The sequence below is a fragment of the Rhinoderma darwinii genome, chromosome 13 (assembly GCF_050947455.1).
Source record: "Rhinoderma darwinii isolate aRhiDar2 chromosome 13, aRhiDar2.hap1, whole genome shotgun sequence".
Classification (NCBI taxonomy): domain Eukaryota; kingdom Metazoa; phylum Chordata; class Amphibia; order Anura; family Rhinodermatidae; genus Rhinoderma; species Rhinoderma darwinii.
In genome coordinates, this window is record NC_134699.1 from 15888355 (window position 1) to 15907270 (window position 18916).

The window sequence follows — 18916 nt, forward strand, 5'->3', positions numbered from 1 at the left end:
TAAGGGGTATGTGCACACACAAAATAAATTTTTTTTAATCAAAGTCGTGTTTTCCACGGCCGTTTTTGGAGCTGTTTTCCTATAGAGTAAATGAAAAACGTCTCCAAAATCAGCTGAAGAAGTGACATGCACTTCTTTTTGGTGGACGTTTTTTTACGCGGCTGTTTTGAAAATACTTATATATGTATTTTTTAGTTCTCAACTGTAATTCCAATTTAAAGCTGGCCATGCACGTCTGATAATTATACTGGATCCTGCTCATAATTGAATGTGAATGGAGGCAGCGCAACTTTCCTTCGACGTCATCTTGGATTTCAATATGCCTGATCCTTTGTTTCACTGGGAGGTAAGCTCGGTCAAAGGAGTCTGGAGGGAGGCTTATGCTGATCTCCCTCGGAGTTGAGGTAAACATGTATGTTAGGCCCCCTGCACACAAACGTGCCCGTGATCACAGGCCGCGATTATGGGCATGACCGGCCGCTGGGGCCACCCCTATTTTCGGCCTGCGCTCCCATACAAAGTATGGGAGCACAGTCCGTAAAAAGCAAAGGATCGGATACTTCCTATCTTTTGCGGAGGCTTTCTACGGCCCGGACGCCTTCTCGTAAATATGCGGGAAGGTGTCCGCGGTCAATAGAAGTGAATAGGGACGTAATTACAGCCGAATTGTACGGTTGTGTGAATGGGGCCTTAGACTAATCCAAGTCGAGTGGATGATTTTACCCTACCCAAAACTTTGTGAGCACTGAGACCCCCACGATCATCGAAACGAAGCGGCAGGAGCGCTGGGGGGGGGGGGGGGTTGGAGGTTCGCCACTTTGTTGTTGAATTGGTGTACAGGCTTAATAGAAAGTCTGGGCCCGTACACCAATTGTTCAGTTTTCCGAGAAAAGACGATCAGAAATGAAGCGGCCTAGTTCTCACTCGATCGCTTCTGCCGTTTCGTTTCAATAACCCCCAATACGATGGTGAAACAATGTGTGAATGTGTTTAGATTTTTCTTGTGTTTATTGAGTTTTAGCTGTAATTCCACTGGTTGCTAATGCGTTCTGCAGAAGGAGGAAAACAAGGAGCTGTCAAGAAGATTCCCCTGGAACATGATCAATCACCCTAGAACTAGGTCAGGCTGTCTACACGTGTCTAGAACAGAGCCTTCCCATAATTCTTTTCACCTACTCTCCAGCTCATTGGTTGAATCAGTAGAAGGATAAAGTGGGTGTTTTCTCACGTTCTTTTATCAACCAATGATAATCTTGTTCTTATCAACCTCCTCCCTGTCTTGGCTCCTTACAAGGCGAATACATTGAAAACAACCCACGTGACTCGTTTCAGCTATTGAGAAATTAGATCTACCCTTCTTTCTCCCTCAACCCTATAGGCGTGGTAAATATAACTCCGCCCATAGGTATTTACCAACCAATCACTTTGCGTCTTTCTCGGTTTCTCTTTGGAGGCGCGGCCGTCTGGACCTCACCCACATGTCTGATTTCGACCAATCGTTATTCGGGATTTCTCCTCCCCCTGAGGGCGGGAAAGAGTTGCGCGTCCCCAGGCTAATGCGCGTTCTCGGAGCCCAGGTCTTGGCGCGTTTTTCCTTCCATCGCGAACGCGCATTGTGCTCCGGATCTCGCGAGAAATCCAGCGGTTTCACTATCGTGTTTACACTAATTAAACCCATTACCCCGATAATCCGAACCGAGCCGATCCGGATTAAGTCAGGCGGGTGGTTCCGGAACGGACCCGATCTTTTTCGCAGAAAATCACCTCACGTTCTCCCCACCCCCCTTCTCCAATCGCCCGGGTCTGACGTAAAATACAATTTTTTTTCGGTAATTGCTGACGTAAAATATCGTCTTATCCATTTGGGGATCAAATTCTTTCCCTGGGGTGGGGGGGTCGTTTGTTTTCCTCCCCCGCCCCCCATGACTGGACGCCCCGCGCTAATGAGGCGCGGCGCCGGGTTCCGCGCGTAGGAAAGCCCGGGGATTTGCGGCCTAGTGACTGGAGTCTGGATAAACGCGACGGCGCTGAGGAGAAGAAGGGAGGTGAGGTCGGGAGGAAGGTCCCCAACCCCCAAAGGGGGCTCCGAGGTGGACGAGACCCCAAAGTCCAGGGGCAGAAATACCGAGGGCTGTAGGTAAGAAACAGGGAGGGCCGGGATCGGGCAGGGGGCTCCCACACACACTGCTAGGCCTTCCTACCCCCGGAGGCCACACTCCAGCATCATCCATGACCCCCAGCCGCCATTCTCCCCCCAGTACTGCTGGTCTATGATGCGCCCTGTATGAAGTCCATGTAATCCCTCTCCTCCTCCATGTTGCTGCATGTCATGTGTGTAGAGTTTACATTATGGCTGCCTTGGGAAAGTTGTATTATAAGTGGGGCCTTGGTGGAAATTACTTACATTGTAATATATTTATAGTAATTGTCTATGATGTATGTATGGAAGTCGCTGGTGCGATAGTCTGCGGCTGTGGCGCTGTTCACACCGGCGTCACGCTGCCATAGAAATGCACAGCATAAGATTCCTTCCTTTTGGCGTTGGCTTCATTGGTAAATATAACGGCTACGCTTTTCTGGGGGGCGACGTCAGCCGTTGGTATTTGCTGTCGGAAACGTCTCATTTTAATGTAAAACACCATTTTAAGCAGGCTGAAAGCGCAAATACTTATCTTGGCCGTAAATGCAGATTTTCGGTCCCGTTCGCTGCGATGGTTTCCGTTATTAATGAATGCTCGGAAGTTACTGATCCAGCCAGTGGGGAGTCTATAGGATGAGGGCGCTGTCCAAATCTGCTACAGAATGCGGTATCGCAATGGACGGTTTTTGCTTTGTGTTACGTTAAACATTGCGGAAAACAGCGTCTTAAAAAAAAAAAAACCCCCGCTATGCAAAATAGCGCTGTTTTCTGATAAAACCACAAGCAGTCGCTGTATTTTAATTTCCATGGCCGCACGTCAGCCGCTCGGTGTCCTCATTCTCCGTTTTCTTCGTTCTATAGCAGAGCTTTTCTGGATTATTAAGTGTCATGGCGGCTATGACTGATCTTAATGAATTCTTACGCTTCGGTTGACTAATGCGGTCAGTCAGATTTCTATTTATTTTTTGCGGGACAGTAGCGGCGCAGGAAGCGCTATGTTATATGTTAAAAAGTAAAAGAAACCCGATGTGAACAGGGCTTTATGCAACGAAATATGGAGGCTACGTGTATCGCTCGCTATATATTGACGCCGTGCCCCTTAGATTAGGAAAAAATCCAAAACTATTGGAGCGTTTATGACGGGGAGAAATGGTTGATGAATATGGTGGGGAGCATTGGGGATGTATTAGACCTTTCTGTGGTGTTTTTTTTATTTTTTATTAAGAATTGTGTATCATGTATGTCGCGTGATATATAAATTATGTGCATCAGAGGGTTGGTTGTTATGAGCGCCTGCACTTCTTGGTTTTGTGTTATTTTTTTGATTTCGAAACTATCGCATTCCTCCTTAGGCTATGGTCACACCTGCATGGGGTCTCTCCGTTGTTCTGCTCTGTCAGAGAACAAGAAAAAAAAAAACGGAAGCGGCCGTTGCGTTCCGTTGCACTACAGACGCCAGCGGCGGTCGTCTGAACTCATCGACTTCAATGAGTTTTGTTGGCTTTCCGTCAGGGTGCCCCGTGTTTTTACTGTAATAATAGTGCCGCATGCTGCGCTGTTGTGTCCGGTACTCTGAGCCGGATCTGCGATGGAGCCTCTAATGCAGATGTGAACGAGGCCTAACAATAGGGGGAGATGTATCAAACTAGTGCAAAGAACTGGAGCAGTTTTCCATAGTAACCAATAAGAGATCAATATTTTTTCAAAGGCACATTGAAAGGTGTTAGTGGTATATTTGAAGCCTTCCACCGCAGGACTTGATATTTTGTATACTCTACAATAATTAATAATTGAATCACTGGAATAGGACTAGAGTTTCGTTAAAACGAAACTCTAGTCCTATTCCAGTGATTCAAAGGCACATTGAGAAAGAAAAGCCGTGAAGATTGGTTGCTAAAGTCTAAATTCTGCACTAGGTTTTACTCCTTGCCAATGTGTACCATTCACTGTGTATGCAGCCCGGATCCGTCGTTTCGCTGGAAGCAGTAGCGTAGTCGACCACTCTATTGCTTCCGGCAAAACGACGGATCCGATGCACAACAGAGACAAACTGACACCATGGGCACAGGATCAGTCCCCATTGAAATCAATGGTGATAGAAACGGGTTTGTGTTTGTTCAGGGACGGTCCCGTTCTGACGGAAAGCTCCGACGCAATGTCAGAACTGGACCCCAATGCAGATGTGAACAGAGCCTTAGATTTGCTCAATTGGACCCTGCAACCTCTCCTGGGTCAAGAAAAAAATATTGAAAGTTGATTGCTATCCCTTTAAATGACAAAGAAAAACTAGCCAATGAGTTCACCAACACCCGCTGAGCACCCCAGAATGTCCTGCATCTGTGGCACATTACATACTATGTGACATGTCCGAAAATGCCATTAATGGGAGGTCTGTTCAATTGAATTTAGGTGGAGTCTTCGTTTTTCTCTTAAAGAGGCTCTGTCACCACATTATAAGTGCCCTGTCTCCTACATAAGGAGATGGGCGCTATAATGTAGGTGACAGCCGTGCTTTTTATTTAAAAAAAATGATCTGTTTTCACCACTTTATTAGCGATTTTAGATTTATGCTAATGAGTTGCTTAATGCCCAACTGGGCGTGTTTTTACTTTAGACCAAGTGGGCGTTGTACAGAGGAGTGTATGACGCTGACCAATCAGCCTCATACACTTCTCTCCATTCATTTAGTCAGCGCATAGGAATCCCTTTAGATCAGTATCTGCTGTTTTATACGAACACATTAACAATACTGAAGTGTTTAGACAATGAATAGACATTCCATGGGATGTCTATTCACAATCTCTGCACTTCGTTACTGTTTCTGTGGTACTTACAGCAGAGCAAGCGTAATCTCGTTGTAACCTGTCATCTACAGCGTAATCTCGTGAGATTACGCTTGCTCTGCTGTAAGTACCACAGAAATAGTCACAATCACAGTGAAGTGTCAGGATTCTGAATACACATCACATCCTGGCTGGAGGTAATGTATATTCATTGTCAGGACACTGCAGTAATGTTAGGGCTTGTGTATGTGGCTGCACATAGTGATATAGCTATATTGCTATGTGCAGAGTAAATGAATGGAGCGAAGTGTATGACGCTGATTGGTCAGCATCATACACTTCTCTCCAACGCCCACTTGGCCAAAAAGTAAAACGCGTCCAGTTGTTCATTAAGAAACACATTGGCATATAGCTAATATAGGTCATAACTCTGTCAAAAATGATCGTTTTTCTATATAAAAACCACTGCTGTAATCTACATTACAGCGCCGATCACATCATGTACAATATAGGCCACTTATAATGTGGTGACAGAGACTCTTTAAGCCCCCACGTCGCTAAATTGATGGAAAAAGAAAAAAGTTATGACTCTCGGAAAACGGCGACACAAGTTTTTCTTTTTAATTTAGCAAATGGTTTTATTTTTTTTAAAAGTAGTAAAACATAAAACAAAACATTTAAATTTGGTATCCCCGTAATCGTATCAACCTGTAGAATAAGGTGAATATGTAGTTTTTACCGCCTGATGGACGCCGTAAAAACAAAACCCCCCCAAATATCACGTAATCGCTGTTTTTTCCCTTTTCACCCCACAAATAATTTTTTTCAGCTTCCCAGTACATTATGCAGTACAATAAATGGTGCCATGAAAAACTATAACTTGTCCTGGAAAAAACAAGCCCTCGTATGACGATATAGACGGAAAAATAAAAAAATTATAGCTTTTGAAAGGTGGGGAGAAAAAAAACCAAAAGTTAAAATTTTAAAAACGGGTTAAAGCACCCAAACCTCTTTTGGACCTACCTCTCTGGCTCCATTGTATCGTACAGAAGTGAGATTTGTCTCACTCCATCAGGCTCCAAAGGTTTGGGGCAAGTTACTGACTGTTAGATCTTGTTCACACATTGCAGATTTTGTAGTCCTTTTTTGAATACAAAACCAGAATTTGATCCAGTAGAACAGACTTATAAGGCCTTTCTTTATATATTCTGTTTAGGTTCCGTTCCTGGTTTTGGCTTTAAAAATACATGCAAAATCTGCACTGTGAACAAGACCTTACTGCTGTCTGGAACACACTGACCCCTCAATGATGGCATCTGTCGCCGTGATGCCTCCCAATATGTTTTATGGTTGATTTCTCCTGCCTCAAAGCCCCTAAAGGGGAGTAGCGGCGACTCATAGTGGGATGTTGAAGGGGATTTTTTGTATAGACGAATGTTTCTCTAATCTTATAGAATAAGGAGTTTTTTGCAGGCAGAAAAAATTTGTTTCAATTTTGAGGCAGGTTTTGAACTGCCAGCGGTGCTTATTTTTTTGCCCGTGGCCGTTGAATCGAATGCAATTAATTTCAATGGGAGGTCCGAGGCGGACCGTTGCGTGAAACTCGCTGCAAGTCCTATATTGGTGGGTTTTCGCGTACCTAGCTACACATTGAAGACAATGGGTGCGTGAAAACACGGACAGCAGACGGATAAAATAAATGCAACAAATTGTCAAAACACTGGAGGTAATCAACATTATTACACCATGCGCCAGTTTTCTGGCATAGAAAAGTCGTAAAAAGCGCAATTTTCGGTGCATTTAACTTTTTTTGCGCCTCCTTTTGGCCTGGCTTTTGGAAAAGGGGGCCATACTCACCACCGCCTAAAAGCTCACGAAAATGATAGTAGAAAGCTATGCCAGCTCCTTCAGCGTAAATTTCACACTATGGGGCGTAGCAAGGAAAGGGCATGCGCTAGGCTTCATATCTTGTCCTCTCCCCATGATCGGACTAACCCCCGCTCCCCACATTGGATAGTAAAATAAATAAAAATGAAATAAAAAAAAAAATACTCATCTCTCCCCTGTCTCCCCCATCACTCCTGCGCGGCTCATACAAGGTCCTGATGCCACGCAGGGTCCGGACGTTGTATGTGACGCAGCACTGATTACGTTGAAGTTCTGCGTCGTATGTAATGCCCCGACGCTGCTCGGCTTCAGGACCTTGTCTGAGCAACGCAGGAGTGATGGGGGATGAGGGGAGAGGTGAGTATGTTGTGTGTTTTTTTTTTTTTTTTTTTTTAAATTATATTTTTATTAAAGGCGACGTGGAGGGAATTTATAGTGCATGGCAGCGGTTGTTGTTCCAGAATTTTTGCGCCTGTTCGAAAGATGCGACACATTTATTAAGAGGCTTTCTCTATTTCTGATCGGTTTTCCTCATAAAGCCGAGCGAGCGGCTCAATAGAAAGTCTGAGCCCATACACCTCTTGCTCGGCTTTCCAAGGAAAGTTTTTACCGCTTTGTTTTAGCGATTGGTGGCGGTTTCAGTGCTCGGACCCCCACCCATCAAAACTTATGGCATGTCAAAAATTTATTTACCCGTTAAAGCGTTTTTGATGCATATTTTGAAGCATTTTTCAAAGGTTTTTTTTGTAGTGTCAATGGAAAATTTGCTGGTAAAACGTTTCAAAAAGTGACCGGCGTTTTTTAAAATTCTGCAGCGTAAAAATACGCCTCTTATGAAATACACAGTGTATTTCCCATTGAAATCAATGGGAAACTGTTGGTGGGTTTGTTTCAAATATATTTTAGAGCATTATATGATGATGTTACGATCCAAAATCTGCCTGAAAATAAGACGTGTGAACATCCCTTTAATCTAAGGAGAAGTTTGGGCGAGAGGGAGAAGGAACTTGCTTGTTGATTTACCAGAAGTTCTGCCATCTTGAAGTCTGTCCTGTTGCTTTTTGAGACCGCCACATTCATTTACGGAGTTCACTTTTAGACCGGGTTCCCAAGTAGAGTAAATGCTGCAGAATTTCTGCAACGGATTTCTGTGTGGAAATTCCTTAGCATTTATAGTGGATGAGATTTCGATAATCTCATGCCCACGCTGCGGTAAAAAACCACAGCAAAAACGTTCAGAAATTGACCTGCGGTGCGGAATTGAAATCCGTAACCTGTCACTTTATGCTGCATTTTCGTTGCATTACTATTGCCGGGTTTCCCCATTTATTTCTATGGGGATGCAAAACCTGCAACAGAAAGCCAAGTGTTAAGACTAAAGGAAAAAAAATTAATTAGTAATTACTCATGACTATCTGCTTCTTCCTACAGGTCGGCCTCCAGGGATGACGTTTCATCCCACGTGACCGCTGCAGCCAATGACCGACTGAAGGGGTCACATGGGCTGTAGCGTCATCTAGGGAGGCCGGCCCGGACAGCAAAGGCGGAATGCGTCGTCAGCCTAGGTAAGTATAGCCGCTTTATTTTCCCCTCCCTACGCTGACTACCGCAGCGAAAATTCCGCCCGAAAAACCGCACTACAATGTGTTTTTGAACGGAATGGGCTGCTGGTTCCAGGTTGAATACATATTTTTTACGCAGCGTATTCGAGCCGTGGGAATCCAGCCTTAAAGGATTACCCAACATGTCTGATATGTGACCTGCCAATGTGACCGCTTCATGTTTACAGAGGTAATTGTCACATTTGATGCAGCGCTGTGTAATGAATGCGACTTTCTCCTATGTCTCCACAGCATGGAATCCTTGGCTCCTGTGATCAGATCAGTACTTTGTCACTATGAAGCCCTTAGCTGGGTAGTGCTCATTATCCTCCTAAGGCCCCATGCACACGACCGTGCCCGCAATCACGGCCTGCGATTGCGGGCACGGCCGGCCGCTGACTGACAGCCGCATTTTCGGGCCGTGCTCCCATACAAAGTATGGGAGCACGGGCCGCAAAATGCGAAAGAACGGACATGTTCCATAATTCCCGGAACATTTCCACGGCACTGACACCCTTCCGTAGTGCTACGGAAAGGTGTCAGTGTTCAATGAAAGTGAATGGCTCCGTTTTTGCGGACCGCGATTGCGGTCCGCAAAAACTGAGGTTTTTTATGGTCGTGTGCATGGGGCCTAAGGGCTCATTCAGACAAGCGTGTTCCCCGTCCGTGTGCTGTGCGTTGAAATAACTGACAGTACACGGACCCATTCATTTCAGACATGCGTGAGGTTTTATTTCATTGCGTGAAACTCCTCATGTCCTATATTGCTGCGTTTTGTGGACTTGGTCACCCATTGAAGTGTATGGGTGCCTTAAAAGCACAGACAGCACACGGACGACATCCGTGTTCTGTTCGTGTTTCACACATTAGTTGCTGAGAAATGAAGAGAAATAAAAAAAAAAAAGCGCTTGCACGGACGTCAAAAACGGATGCCCTCTGCAACGCACACTGATGTCACGCGGACATGAAATTCAGGAAATATGCTCCTCTTATTGTGTGTGCAAAACGGACACGCTCGTGTGAATGTAGCCTAAGCATTTTCTCCAGATAAAGCTTATTTATTGTAAAATGAAAAGTTCTGCAACTTTTCAATATACTTTGTATCAAATCTTTATCGCTTTCAAGATCTCTGCTTGACGTCATTGATTAGAAACTTCAATATTTCCAGAAGATCAAATTCTCTCCTGGTTGGTGGCCGTATAGGTGCGAGTTCCATAGGTAGGAACTCCAACTATCAGTTGGTAATACCCCTTTAGTGTTGATCAGTTTTTTGTTGGCAATTAAAACTTACTGGATTTTTCACCCAAATTCTTGAAGGGAATGTGTTGCTAGAATTATTTTATTTTTTTTCAGTTAAACAGTTAGTTTATAAGTGATTACTTAATTTTTGCACAAGTCAGGAAATATTATAAATTAGATTCTAATTTATAACATTTCCATGTGCTGCTCACTAGAGGGAGCAATTCCCAAAATTGCAGCATTGGAAATGTGGTAAAGTAACCTCATTGCTTTATGCTGCAAATTTGGGGTAGACACACTCGCTCTAGTGTCCTCACGCAATCCCCCCACCCTTATCCTGGCTAGTGCCAGGAGGAGGAGGGGGTTGAAACTCCAAACCTCCTACACTGTGTGCCGCCATTTTCTGAGCGAATATACAGTGTAGGAGGATTAGATACAGTGGTAATCAGGCAGTGTAACACTAACGTAAAATACACAAACATAACTTACCTGCCGCCTCCACTCCTATCCCTTGCATCTTCGCTGCCTTGAACATATGCCCGGAAGCCGCGACCGGAAGTAGTAATCTGACTGTCCAGCCGCGGCTTCCGGTCCACATGAAAATGGCGCCGGATTTCGCTCTGCCAAAGACCTTCCTTTTGGTCTGTGTGGGAGTGGCGCATTCACTGTACGCTGTAGTGAATGGAACGGCTCCCGTTAACATTCTCTATGGGGTTGTATGTGCCGGATTCCATCTCTGTATGTGTCGTTAATCGACACATACAGAGATGAAAAAAAAATGGCAGCCCCCATAGAGAAGTAAAAGTAAGAATAAAGTAAAAAGTACAACACAAGAACACAAATAGATCAAATTTATTTTAATATCAAACTAAAAGCAATATTATATAAAAAAAATTTTTTTCGTGACACCTTCCCTTTGTTATTTTCTATCCACCGATCGTAATTCTCAGATCCTGCTCACTGCACTCCACACAGTGAGCAGTTTGAATGCGCCTGTCGCTCCATTCACGGTCTATGAGATTGACGGAAACAGCGGATCGCTTTACTCAGTCATTCCCATGGACCTTAAATGGAGCGGCTGCGCACATTTTCCACCGCTGCTTCATTCAATGTCTTCCTCGCTGTGGTCGAGCAGTGAGTAGGATCTGGGGGTTCGGGACCCCCATATTCATGATTGAGAAATACCCCTTTAAAAATAGCCATACATTGCTTGCGGCTGCCATTTTTGCAACAGTCAGGCTTCATGCAATGACCGTGCCCGTAAATTACGACCAGTGTTTACGTGCACGGCCGGCAGTTATTACGAACCGTGCTCCCATTATAAAGTATAGGAGCACGGTACGTAAAATAAAAAAATAGGACATGTCCTATTTTTTTCAGCAGGTTTCTACAGCAGACACCCTCCCGTAGACGTTCCGGAAGGTGTCAGTCGGCCATAGAAATGAAATGGGCCCGTAATTACGGGAGATTTTTACCGGTCGTGTGCATGGGGCCTCAAGCGGGAGTGCTCTCATATTTGGTACAATTTTACTAACAAGTGAATTTAGTAGTGACAACCAATATAGTTTCACTTCCTGGCACTACTTTTTTTTAAAATGGCCACCGCAGTGAAAAATGGCTATCTCTATGTAAATAAAACGTAGTAATCTAGAACTTACTGTGCTTCTCTAACTTTTGATTTACTGATGTAAGGATGGTTTTAGATTTTAGGTGGAAATCCCCTTTAAAATATCTTTAGAAGAATTAAACCTCTGTGGTCCTGTGCACTTGTATTACTGTAGTCTCTCTTGATTTTTAGATTCAAGGATTCAGCTACAGTTTATTAATGGGGTTTTCCCACAAACGTAATTTATCACCTCTCCACGGGATCGGTGATCAATGTCTGATCGATGGGGGTCCCATCGCTGGTCTATCTCAGTCCCATATTCAGTGAATGGAGCGGTGGTCACGCATGCGCGCCACCCATCCATTCATACGGAACTCGAGGACCTGTGTTCTCGTGTACACTGGGGGTCCCAGTAGTCAGACCTTTATCTCCTAGTGGATAGGTGATAAATGTTCGTGCAAAAAAACCTTTAAGTATAGTGTGTGTGTATAAGCCCTACTACACGCAGACCTGTCGCTCAACATCTTTGATAGCAACTGCTGCATGACATGGAATAACAGTCGTAGGACAGTGACTTTTTAAAAAAAAAATTCTTTATCTTGACTGGATTTTCAAAGGTCATGCAATTTTCCCATAGAGTAACACAAAAGTTGAATGATAATCGTGTTATATGGGGAAAAGGTGCACGGCTAAAATCCATGTGAAAAGGTACCATTTCTAAGGCCCCTTGAACATGACCGTAAAAAATCTCCGTAATTGGGGACCGTAATAAGGTCCGCAATTATGGACCCGCCCGGTTCTACTGGCCGCGGATACCTTTCCGTATCCTAACGGATAGGGGTCCGTGCCGTAGAACCGTGCCAGGAATTATGGAGGATGTCCTACTTTCCGTGTTTTTCAGGCCGTGCTCCCATACTTTGTATGGGAGCATGGCCCGACAATGCGGCCAGCCTTGCCCGCAATCGCGGGCCGTGTTTACGGGCACGGCCGTGTGCATGAGGCCTAACTAGGTGAGATTTGTGCAACTTTCCTACAAAGAGTTGGGTGACGGATGTCTATGCGAGTCCTGCCCTGACTCGATTCATTACAATTGGAAATTATAATTTGTAAAGGCGTTCTGTTCTTGTTCCTAAACTTGTGACCGCAGCATGATCTATGTAAAACCGGGACAATAGCTGCGCACCTTGTGATCACATTGTATATGAAGCGACTGTTGTGGGATACGTCTGTGGGATTACATTTTGTTAATAAACCTTCCTTTTCATGAGCGGGGCGAGTTTAACGTTTCGGATCTTGTATCTGAATAGTAATTCAATCCTTTTCAGTCTTCCCCTCTCCTGACAGCAGCTGTTTTGGGAGGTATGTGGCAAGCGAGGTAAAATGGTGTCTGCTTCTACAGAAAGGCAGCATTTAATAAATAGGGGGGAGGGCGGTCAGAGTGTGAAGCTTATGAAATACTTTCCTAATAGGGAATACGGAGGCCGAGGCATTTGAATGACATGAAATGTGTGTTTTTACATGTGGTTTCCTCTTCGCAGAAGGAGGCTTTGTCTGCATTGATTTACAGTTAAGGGAGGGAAAGAGGTCAACCATTTAAGGCCTTCGCATTAGCGGGAGTCCCTGTATGTTACTGCTGGTAGCCGTATTGTATTACTCAAAGCTCCATTTTCAGTTCAGGAGGCCACAGATTTGATAAAATTGTTGAATGAAAACTTCGATTGTAAATGTCGCTCACTGATCGATCTTGGTTTCTGGGGCGATTGTTGGTTCTGTTCTGTAATTAAAAGGGTTGTCAACTCGGAACACTCAATCGCGACCGCGGCATTAAAATTGTTAGAATCAAGGGGCGGCCCCTCGAACACGGCATCGCGCCCCCCCTGCGACGGGAATCGGCGTTATGGCAGCCTGGGGGCCCAATGAAGGCTCCCAGGTTTGGCATTTTTGTACTCATTTGAAGCCCTACCTCTGGCAGGTCTTCAAAGGAGACTATAGTAGTCAACTACACTTGCTTCCGGCAAAATGACTGGTCTGATGCACATCAGAGACAAACTGAAACCATGGGCACCGGATCCGTTACCATTTAAATCAGCGCAGACGTGAACGAAGCTTTACAGAGTTGTTCACTCGTTTGAGGATTTTGTCTACAGAGCTAACCATTTATTAAAGGGTAACTAAACGTTCAACAAACTTATGACATGTTATAGTGACGGCAGAAGTTTTGATAGGCGGGGGTCCGAGCACTGAGACTCCCCCCCCCCCCCCCCCCCCACCAATCGCTAGAACGAAGCTGCAGAAATGCTCATGTGAGCACTCAGCCGCTTAGTTCCATTTGGCTCTTTCCAGAAATCGGTGCAGCGGTTTATGGGCTCAATAGAGAGTATATGAGCTTGTACTCCGCTACGTCGACTAAGTGCCTAAGCTTTCACACAAGTGCTTCTGTCGCTTCGTTTTAGCGATTGGTGGTGTCTCAGTGCTCGGACCCCCACCAATCAAAACTTCTGACCTGTCATTATGACCTGTCAGTTTGTTGAATGTTTAGTTACTCTTGAATTAATTTTAGCTCCTGTCTGGTGACCACTACTAATGGCAACTATTGCATTACTTATAAGGGTTGTCATCTGGCTTTTCAGAGAACATGAATGGCATATAAATTTGAATTGTTTTGCAGCTCTGAGTAATGAACATTGACTGGTTATTCAGGGTCTGTGGAAGGATAAGACACATTTTGTTGGTGGCATAAATCTAGCATCTCGGCTATCGTAGGGCAGGTTCACACGTGGCAGAAATGTAGCAGAAATTTCTGCGATTTAGAATCCGTGCTGCACATCCAAATAGGGTTGTTTTTGAAGCACATGAGTGGATTTTGTGCGGCACATTTTTTCAGTCACCGAAATTTCAGCACCGAATCTGGCACGTGTGAACATACCCTATGGTGGCACAGATGCCAGATTTATGGTGCCAATTCTAAATGGTCTTCCCTTTCCACGACCCTGAATGACCAGCAGATCCTAGAGCAACATAACTTCAGCATCTGTAAGATCAAGACAACTTGCAAATGCCTAAATAGAACAAAGAGGACATTTATTTTTGTTTTGTGTATTTGATGGGTTTTGGAGCAGGAGGGAGCTCTTTTAAGGGGTTGAACTGTTTCAGCAAATTAATGTCATCTTTTGTATAATTAAAAGCTATACAATTTTCCAATATACTTTCTGCATTCTTTACGGCTTTCAAGCCCCTCTGCTCCTTCATTGGATAAAAGTCAGTACGTGTGATGGACACACAGGTGCTCGTTACAGGATGTGTATCAGAAATGTGTCTCCTAACGATCTAATTTGCTGAAACAGGATAACCACTTTTTAAACATTCATGCAAAATTTTAATTGGGATGACTGGGGTCTGCAATCCTCAAGATCATTGCTTGGGTACTAAATTGTAATGAAGGCTAAAGGTGGCCACGTTAAATTAACAAGCGGGCGTTCGACAGCTCTGGCAGCGACTCGTTTCTTGTGGGTACAAAGAAATGGGTATGTTGAAATAGTACATGCTTGTTCCTTCTCCCACCTGGGGGAGAGTTGGGTGGCCCCCATACACTTTAGATTGTCGACCAATCTTAAATAGTTTTATAGCATCTTAAGCTTAAATAAATTCATATCAGCGTAGAGGTCCTAGTGGTTGAATTATCACCAAGCATACTTTTATGGCAGATCAAGATTTCTCAACAACTGTCCTTGATTTTATTTTTATTTTTTTGCTTCCCACTGCTAATACTGCGAACTGTATAATTGAAAACCTTCATAGACCATAAGAATGATTATTTTATACTGAGTAGTAAGAAGAGTGTCTAGTGTACTAACTCTAAATGAATATAACCTATTTATAATGTAACATCTTTACATGCATAGCTTTATAATTTTAGAGGCTAATGGCTTCTCTGCCACCACTCTTAAAATATGTGATTCATCTTTCACTGTGTTGTCTTTGCAGTGGAAATGATGGAAGAGTTGCATAGTTTGGACCCTCGGCGCCAGGAATTGTTGGAAGCAAGATTTACGGGAGCTGGGGTTGCAAAGGTAATTTGCATGCTCTTATGGTTGGATTAAAACTTGGTGTATTTCTTATGCCACAGATTTGGCCACAGCGAATATGTCGCAAAATCTGCATGTTTTACACTTGACTGCAGATTCAACCCTTTGCAAAGCATTGTAATCTGCAGCAATTCTGCATATCAAACCTGCAAAAACAGCGGTGTAGGAATACGCCACGTGTATCCACCCTAAAGCTTGGTAACTGGGAGTGTGTTGTGAATGTAAAATTATGTATGCATTACTACTGATTTGGCCTTGTTTAAGCGACCATATTCAATTACGAATATGCTTGATCACTTTTTGCCTCCGTATTGTGTCCGTATAGTTTTTGAAGCTTTTTTTTTTTTTTTAAACACCACATATTCTCACAGCTTTAGTCAAAAATACAAATGTAAATACGGATAGGAGTACGCTTATTTTTCTTCATTAATTTATATTCGTACAATTGGCCTAGTACACGCAACAAATATTCCACTATCCAACAAAGTGTCGAAGCAATTTCGTTCTGAAGAATAATATAATCTCTGCCTGTGTGAACGATTAAAAACTGAATTTTATTAAGGTAATTCAAAACTCCAAAAATAGGGCTCATAAGCCAATCTACTAGACAGGCATAAGCAATATGACCAGAAGGTCAGCTGACTAGTGAGGTGCACATGCCGGGAGACTGTACAGCACACAATTTGTGCTCACCGGTGTATAGGTGTTCTATAATAATTGTGACCCCGAATGATGAGCTTGATGAATGAGGGCAGCAGGGACCAGAGTTGTATCCAATAATAAGGGAGAGTGGCCTGTTGGAGTTGTGTATATACACACGGTAAACAATGATACCCCATTACATACCCCCTTCTGGTCATATTGCTGATACCTGTCTATTATATTGGCTTATGGGCCCTATTTTAGAGTTTTGAGTTGCCTAAATAAAATTCAGTTTTTAATCGTTCATACAGGCAGTGATATTGGTACAAACAACAATAGCATTTGATACATATTTAACCCCTTCGTGACCAGCCCATTTTAGGTCCTAATGACCAAGCTATTTTATTCGTTTTTCTATAGTCGCATTCAAAGAGCTCTAACTTTTTTTTATTTTTTTTGTCTACATAGCTGTATGAGGACTTGTTTTTTGCGGGATTAGTTGTACTTTTTAATAGCACCATTTTTGGGTACATATAATTTTTTTATTAACTTTTTTTGGGGGGGATTATAAAATAAACTGAAATTCCGCCATTGTTCTATGCGTTTTTAAATTGACGCCGTTCACTATGCGACGTAAATAACATGTTACCCTTATTCTATGGGTCGGTCCGATTACCGCAATACCACATATGTGGAGGTTTTTTATGTTTTACGACTTTTGCACAATAAAAACACTTTTGAAATAAAATTATTTGTTTTTGCATCGTCGCTTTCCAAGAGCCGTAACTTTTTTTATTTTTCCATCAATGTAGTGATTTTTTGGGCTTGTTTATTGCGGGACGAGACGTAGTTTTGATTGGTACGGTTTTGGGGTGCATGGGACTTATTGATTCATTTTTATTATGACTTTTTTTGGGGGGCAATGGAAAAAAATTGCAATTTCGCCATTGTTTTTTGCGTTTTTTCTTTTACGGCGTTCACCTTGCGGTTTAAATTACATATTAACTTTATTAATGGAGTCATTACGGTCGCAGCGATACCATATATGTGTACTTTTATTTATTTTTTACACTTTTACTAAATAAAACCACTTTTTATGGAAAAAAATGGTTTTATTTATTTTTTTACTGTAACTTTTATTATTAATCTTTATTTCACATTTATTATTTATTTCACTAGTCCCACTTGGGGACTTTACTGTGCGATCTTCAGATCGCTGCTATAATGCTTTGGTATACTTCGTATATTGCATTATTGCCTGTCCGTGTAAATCCTAATAGGCATATGTCCAGGGCAGACCTGGGGGCTTTTATCAAGCCCCCGGCTGCCATGACACCCCGTCGGAGACCCGCGATTGCATTCGCGGGCCGCCGATGGGTGACAGAGGGAGCTCACTCCCTCTGTAAACAAGTTAAATGCTGCGGACTTAGACCAGACTAGGCGAACGTGAAAAGGCGTCAGTCTAGCCTAAGGCCCCTTAGTGACCAACGTAAAAAGGTGTATTGGTGGTCACTAAGGGGTTAATACATGGATACAAACATGCTGCCAGGTGTATTGCTGTTAATTAATATTGACTATTTAATCCAATATAAAGAGAAAATACAGTCGTGAAGGATGTCTTAGTGTTGGAAAAACTTTTTTCCTTTGGCTGCTCTTAAAGGGGTTATCCGCTACCGGACAACTGATTACCTATCCACCGGAAAAGTAATCCGTGTATGATCGGTGCGTGTCAGACACCCGGATCCCACATTGATCAGCTTCTCCTGCTGCCTCTGGTCACTGGACGTCCATGCCGGAAGCAGATGGCTCAGATCGCGGAATAGTGGCCGTACTGCAGCTCTGCTCTTATTCTAGTGAATAGGAGCAGTTCTGCAACACAGCAGCTAGGCAGTGTACGGAGCCAACTGCTTCCGGCTCCGTACACTGCATACTGTGCAAGAACTTCCGGAGCCCGCAGGCAGCCAGAGCAGCTGATCTGTGCGGGGCCTGGGTATCGGACCCGCACCGATCATATACTGATGATAGTACAGTGGACAACCCCTTTAAATTACAATGCATTTTGATCATTTTTTATTTTTCCTTCTACCTTTCCTATCCTACATTGCAAGAGTGTTTATATCAATCGCCTTGTCACTAAATGAACAACTAAATACCACAGCTAAAATCGCTGCATGGCCAATGTTTCCATTTGGAAAACAAGGTCGCCGTTGATCTTCCAACCATTGTAAAAAATCTGACCGGGTCGCCCTCAGCCTTGTTTCACATAAAGAAACATTGAGGCTGCATTCAACCAAATGTCGCGGCTATCCCAGACTAAAAGTAAATTACAATAAGAAAACTATTTATATTGTTAGAAAGCAGCAAAACATTTGCTTTGTGATCCGCAAGAGGCTGCTTGTAGAATTGCCTTATTATAAAACTCACAAATATACATAAAAGTTGGTTGTGCCTATAGGTAACTCATGTATTTTATTTTGTAGGGACAGTTGAATAGTGAGTCTTCTAACCAAAGTCTATGTAGCCTGGGTTCTCTGAGCGACAAAGAACTTGAGGTATGATCTGATTTAAATTTTTCTTTGTAATCTGTATATTCACTTTAAAATAACTGGTTTGATTTGCTTATTTAAGATGTCTAATATTTGTCCTGTGTAAACAAATTCCCAGCATTTATTCTTCTTACTTTCAACACTGGCACGGTTTATTGTATGGCTTAGTAAGGGGAGCAAAGAGAATTTAGTAGTTCTCTTAAAACCATCTAGGGTTTTAGTTTGTGGCACTAAAGATCGATTGTTCCAGGATTATTAATGTGAGGGGTTCTACTTTAGTATAACCATAGGAAGGCTTTCGGAGTTGAAACATTAATGACTTCTGTTTGTGGGTACGGCCTCCGGAACTTTTCTGACCATACAAAAGATGGGACAGGGTCTCTATTG

General features: G+C 43.2%; 1 protein-coding gene across 3 annotated transcripts in view; it reads left to right on the forward strand.

Annotated features, from left to right (window-relative positions):
• Positions 1-1543: 1543 nt before the first annotated feature.
• Positions 1544-18916, forward strand: part of TLK2 (tousled like kinase 2) — a 41479-nt gene continuing 24106 nt past the window's right edge. For 2 of the 3 annotated variants that reach the window (XM_075846418.1, XM_075846420.1), the window contains exons 1-3: positions 1544-2137; positions 15241-15326; positions 18464-18535. In XM_075846418.1, coding sequence (XP_075702533.1) covers positions 15246-15326; positions 18464-18535 — 153 coding nt within the window. In that variant the 5' untranslated portion in view covers positions 1544-2137; positions 15241-15245. The remainder of the gene's footprint in view (positions 2138-15240; positions 15327-18463; positions 18536-18916) is intronic. The other variant, XM_075846419.1, reaches the window with a different exon arrangement.